The following is a 5,788-nucleotide window of genomic DNA, read 5'->3' on the forward strand; positions in this document are numbered from 1 at the left end:
AAAAAAAAATGTTATAATACAATATGTAACTTGAACCAATCTCTAAAAAAAAATTAAAATTATAAGACATTGTATGAGAATTCACTCAACATGTGATTATGTTACAATAAAAAAATCTATATTTTCTTTGATGAAAATTACTTATTTCTCTTTTATGAATGTGATCTTTATGTATTTTATAAACTTTACTTAATTTGTACCAAAAATACAATTCTCTTTACTCCAAACATTGAAACCCAAATTTAATTATAAAAATTTGAAGTTGCGATGAGTCATCAAAGTAACCATAGTTCCCAAGTGAAAATTCAATTTTGTTAGAAGCATAGGAATAGTGCATAGGAGTTATGAGTATTTGTAATGAAGTGGATATGACTTTACAATTACAACATTTGATAATTGGATTGATATTCAGGTTGTATTTAATTTGCTCAACTAATGGGATCCAATTACTTTCCCTTCTCATTTAACATTTTCTTTTCTTCCTTTTTTTTTTTTCTTCCTTTTTTGATTGTAAACTAACTTGAAGCTTATGCATGGGTTGTTAATTAACCCATACTATTTTGTATCGATATTTATCAGTAATGTTATCTACCATCAGCGAGGGTAGTGCAACCGTAGAAAGCCTTAAAAAGACTCATCGCTAACAAGTTTCAAGAGGTCATGGGTTTGAGTATTGAGTACTACTTACCAAAAAGTATGTACTATAGTATGTGAGACAATAACTTCACACACGAGCCAAAAAAACAAAGGTAATGTTTTCCTTTTAACCAAAAAAGAGGGTGGTGGGAGCTTTATATTAACTTCAATTTTGTGATGCCAAATAGAGCCGAGAGTGAGTGCTTGAGACTGTTCCTAACTACCCTAGAGCAGCAGGTAGAATAATTAAAAAAAAAAAAAAAAAAACTTAAAGCAGACAAACTGATTAATTTCACTTTTCTAATCAGCAAAACTGCTATTAGACCCCACTTAAAAACAAAAACCCTTGTCACTCATCTTCAAGTATGTTGTGCACTCACAAAAGTCACATTTGCGGTTGCATGTGAGCTCACTGACACGAACACTCCTATCAGTGTCGGCTCTTACACGCAGCCCCCCCTTGCTCCTCCCAATCTCTCTTCCCCGTGACACCCATAACGTAGCACGTAGCACGTAGCATATAAAACCAACCCAAAACCCACACAATCATACACACATTTGAGTCATTTGACACTCCCAAAAAAACCACCCCATCAAAGTTCAAACCCACAAAAAATGAACCTTTCACTTGCCTATCTCTTCCTTGCTCTTCTCCTCACTAAATTCCCAAGCTTTGCAACGAGCTCACATGACTATCAAGACGCGTTATCAAAGGCAATCTTGTTCTTTGAAGGCCAACGCTCTGGTTATTTGCCACAAGACCAGAGAATCACTTGGCGTGCCAACTCGGGCCTAAGTGACGGTTGGATGTACAACTATGACTTATCTGGTGGGTACTATGATGCTGGTGACAACGTTAAGTTTGGTTTCCCTATGGCTTTCACAACAACATTGTTGGCTTGGAGTGTGATCGAGTTTGGTGATTCCATGCCAAACAGTGAGCTGAGGAATTCTATGGTGGCAATTCGTTGGGCCACTGATTATTTGCTCAAGTCTGTGTCTCAGCTGCCTAACCGGATTTTTGTGCAGGTAAGTGTTTGTACTATGCATTGTGAGTGAGAGTCAGAGTGGTGGTTTAGTGAATTGAGTGGTGGTTTAGTGAATTAAGTGGTGGTAGTTTGGGGAGTTGAAGTTGGGGGAGACAACATTTTATGACTTTAGTTGAACTAATCTGTAAATGGGTGGAAGAATGCGGTTCTTCTGTGGACTCGTGTAGTCCACTTGGGTCAGTAGGTTGTCGTGTATTGATTATTTGACCATTTGGTCCTCACATGTCATCCCAAGAAATCTTGGGGCTCAAAATAGTTAAAAAAATTAACTTGGATTCGGTAGCCTTAGTTATTAGTGAAATTGAATCAAATGAATTATGATACTACCATTTGATAGTACATTTGAGTGAGGTGGAAGCTATATGAACACTACTAAAAGGGATGATAAGCATGAACTGATCCATCATGTGAATTCAATCAGTCACTATTCTTTTTGGTCTATTCATCCAACATGATAAGTAGATAGATTCATGTGTTGGGCTTTTGTTCATGTTACTAGGCGTTTTAGTTTTCTAGCTCACAATTTGGCCAAGTAGGTATTGTCTTGTAATATTTGAGGCATCTTATGCAAAGCTTGTGGATCCCACAATGGTGTTACACATTGTAAAAGAGGAAGGACACAATATGGATGCATAATAAAAGATAATTATTGGTAATGTAGAAAAGGGTCATTGTCATATCAATTATTTCTGCAAGGTGTTCGAATTGAAGGACAATATGAGCTGGCCTTTGCTGCAATGTTTCTTTTGCTATGTTTCTAGCTTGTAATAAAGTCTCTCATTCAGGGGGGGGAAATCATCTATTTGATTAAGGCAGTCAAATTTATGGAAAAAAAGATTAGTGAAAGATCAAATGCCCTCCATATATTAAACTTTTTTACTTGCTTTTAAAAACTTTGACTGATATTCTTCGTTAAAACTTGAGCCCTTAAAATTGTATAGTATTGATCAAAATTTAAACAAAGTGTGGACCAGTTATCTACCTTTGGGTCCTTTAATCATGTAACCCTTTTTCTCCTTAAAGTTTGTGAATTGGATGGTCTACAAATTGTCCTCACAAAGCTTTATGCTTCTTATAGATAAGACACAAATTACCTATCAAAAAAAAAAGAAAAAGATAAGACACAAATTGCCCTCACGATTATATATAGTTTCCACGCTAACTATGATCATGGATGTATAGTATGACACTATTAGGTTAGAAAGCATGGACACTTCATTTAGGGTGTCGTACTTGTGTCATTCCAGTCATTTTATATTATAATTTTTTAGAAATTGCTTGTGTCACTGTGTCATACCTGTATCTGTACCCGTGCCCATATATGTGTCCGTGCTTCCTAGCTATTAGGTACTAATTAATGTGACAACAATCTTAAGTGTGTCAATGAGAATTAAAATTTTGTAATTTGGATTGAGAGATGGAACTTTTTAATGTGTAGGTGGGGGATCCAAACATAGACCATAGTTGTTGGGAAAGACCAGAAGATATGGACACAGCCAGGACAGTTTATGCTGTTGATGCACCAAATCCAGCTTCTGATGTTGCTGGAGAGACAGCAGCAGCTCTAGCAGCTTCATCAATAGCATTCCGATCATCGGACCCCGGATACTCTGACACCTTGTTACGAAATGCCATCAAAGCTTTTCAATTTGCAGATAATTATAGAGGAGCTTACAGTGATAATTCAAATATTAGAGATGGTGTCTGCCCATTTTATTGCGATTTTGATGGTTATCAAGTAAGTAATTAAATATGTCTCAATTGATTGTGGCTGATTCATTTTACTCAATTATTTTATAGTTGAATAAGGGACTCAGAATTGAATTCGGCTTACACAAAAATGAAACACATTAGTTTATTAGTATCTTAACATATTGACCTATTGATAAAGCATAATTATCATTTAACGAATGCCAAATATTTCAAATTCTATTTTTATTATTAAAAAATCACTATGTTAATTAGTAATGACTTTACTAAGTGATCCTAATTGTGAAGAGCAAATCTATGCCTAGGGATTTCTTTATATATTTGATCAGCAATTCTAGTTCTAAATTATAAAAAGGACGAGTGTTGCACGTGCTGAAGTTGCAAGCAGCTTTATGCCTTTATCACATTAAACATGTGTGTGAGGGTTGAGTCCAAACCATGCCAGAACAAGCAAACAAGGTAAGGCATATACCTTTTTTGGGTTAACTGAAATGGCAATTCATGCATGACAAGAGAGTCTTAATTATTTGCATTTTGCAGCAGATCACCATTGAATGAATTCTGAAAGATTCCTATATTTTGGATGTCGTGTCATGTTGCTTGTTATCCCATGTGAACTGCCATGGCCGGGTTTAGTGGGTTTTCCGACCAATAAGTCTAGAGTAACAAAAAAATTTACAAGTCAAGTATTGTTATTGGTAGGTAAAAAAAAATAATGTTGGTAGTAGGTCCAAATTAGAACCTGTAATAACTTTTCAACGCAATTTCTATGAAATTGTTGTATCCATAAGATTACTCTTTTTCCAACTAATCGGTTTTTATAGTTATATATGATCATACTTCAATCTGATGCAATTTAATTTTGTTGGGGTTGGATAGGATGAGTTGCTGTGGGGAGCAGCATGGCTAAGGAAGGCTACACAGGATGATACTTACCTCAATTACATACAAAGCAATGGCAAAACCCTTGGTGCCGATGAGAATATCAATGAATTTGGGTGGGACAACAAGCATGCTGGCCTTAACGTTTTAGTCTCTAAGGTCAGATTAATCAAATTTCCTAGACATTTCATTAGATGTTCAGCACAAAATCTTTGAACATACTTTAATTCTAACAAAAACAATTCTCACTCTTTATAGGAAGTCATAGAAGGAAATATGTACTCTCTCCAATCATACAAAGCCTCCGCTGATAGCTTCATGTGCACTCTCATACCGGAATCATCATCTTTGCACATAGATTACACTCCTGGTGGACTCCTATACAGGCCTGGAGGTAGCAACATGCAACATGCAACATCAATTGCTTTCATTTCATTAGTCTATGCCAACTACCTAGCTCGGACGTCACAAGCTATTAATTGTGGAAACATATATGTTACTCCAACCACACTACGCCAACAGGCTAAGAGGCAAGTTGATTATATTCTAGGTGATAACCCTAAGGGTTTATCATACATGGTTGGATTTAGTGACTACTATCCACAACATATTCACCATCGTGGCTCATCTTTACCATCCATTAAAGACTATCCCCAATTCATTGCTTGCAAGGAGGGTTCAATATACTTCAACTCAACAAATCCTAATCCAAATGTCTTGGTTGGGGCTGTTGTGGGAGGACCAGGAGAGGATGATATCTATGAGGATGATCGAGTTGATTTTAAGAAGTCCGAGCCCACAACTTACATTAATGCACCATTAGTCGGGGCATTAGCATACTTAGCTGCTAATCCCAACCCTAGTTAAGAAAAATACAAGTCATTTTTTGTATATAAATTCAGAACTCTCAGCAATTGAGAATAGGGAAAAGATGCCTCTCATCTTGGGCAAAGAAGAGGGAAGAGGCTTGATAATTTGTTTGATTCTTGAGTTGTGTGATTGAGTTTCTGGTCACAAAAGCTTGTTGTGACTTTTTATATAAGGATAATGTGAGAAGCTTAATGGCTTCTCGAGATCAATGACATTGTCTACATTTTGTTTCTTCCTATGCAATTTTCTTCGGTAGAAGTGAGATTTCAATTTTCTAAAGACATAATTTTTCATTTTTTAAATACATTATAATATTTTAACCACCTATGCCTATGTCAAGATGGCCTTGAAAACTTAGATAAATTAACCCTTAGAATGCATTTGATTTATTTTTTTTCTTGAAGTTTATTTGCTTATAATTATCCTTCTAATTAAATTTTCACTTTATCTATAGACACCTATAATTTCACTCATTTTTAGCAAATAAATAAATGATAAGATTTCTATTCACCAAATTAGTTTGAAGAAAAACCATTCAAACTCCTCTTATATCTTTTGTCTTTTGATGGTAAGTTTATGAGTTCTGCGCATAGTGCCTCCTATATCTTTTGTCTTTTGACAGTAAGTTTATGAATTCTACG

At 35.5% G+C, this 5,788-nt stretch overlaps 1 protein-coding gene across 1 annotated transcript; it reads left to right on the forward strand.

Moving 5' to 3' along the window:
- Nucleotides 1-1,029: 1,029 nt before the first annotated feature.
- LOC142642308 (endoglucanase 24-like) lies at nucleotides 1,030-5,426 on the forward strand. Its single transcript, XM_075816668.1, has 4 exons — nucleotides 1,030-1,665; nucleotides 3,124-3,423; nucleotides 4,275-4,436; nucleotides 4,536-5,426. The coding sequence occupies exons 1-4, from the start codon at nucleotides 1,252-1,254 to the stop codon at nucleotides 5,142-5,144; spliced, it is 1,485 nt and encodes a 494-aa protein (XP_075672783.1). The 5' UTR covers nucleotides 1,030-1,251; the 3' UTR covers nucleotides 5,145-5,426.
- The last annotated feature ends 362 nt before the right edge of the window (nucleotides 5,427-5,788 follow it).

The sequence above is a fragment of the Castanea sativa genome, chromosome 7 (assembly GCF_040712315.1).
Source record: "Castanea sativa cultivar Marrone di Chiusa Pesio chromosome 7, ASM4071231v1".
NCBI lineage: Eukaryota > Viridiplantae > Streptophyta > Magnoliopsida > Fagales > Fagaceae > Castanea > Castanea sativa.

What these genes read in the sequence shown, in the direction of transcription:
- LOC142642308 (XM_075816668.1), top strand. Translation starts at nt 1,252, where the DNA reads ATGAACCTTTCACTTGCCTATCTCTTCCTTGCTCTTCTCCTCACTAAA. An exon ending in CTAACCGGATTTTTGTGCAG is followed by an intron (nt 1,666 to 3,123) that starts GTAAGTGTTTGT and finishes TTTAATGTGTAG; the next exon opens with GTGGGGGATCCAAACATAGA. An exon ending in TTAACGTTTTAGTCTCTAAG is followed by an intron (nt 4,437 to 4,535) that starts GTCAGATTAATC and finishes CACTCTTTATAG; the next exon opens with GAAGTCATAGAAGGAAATAT.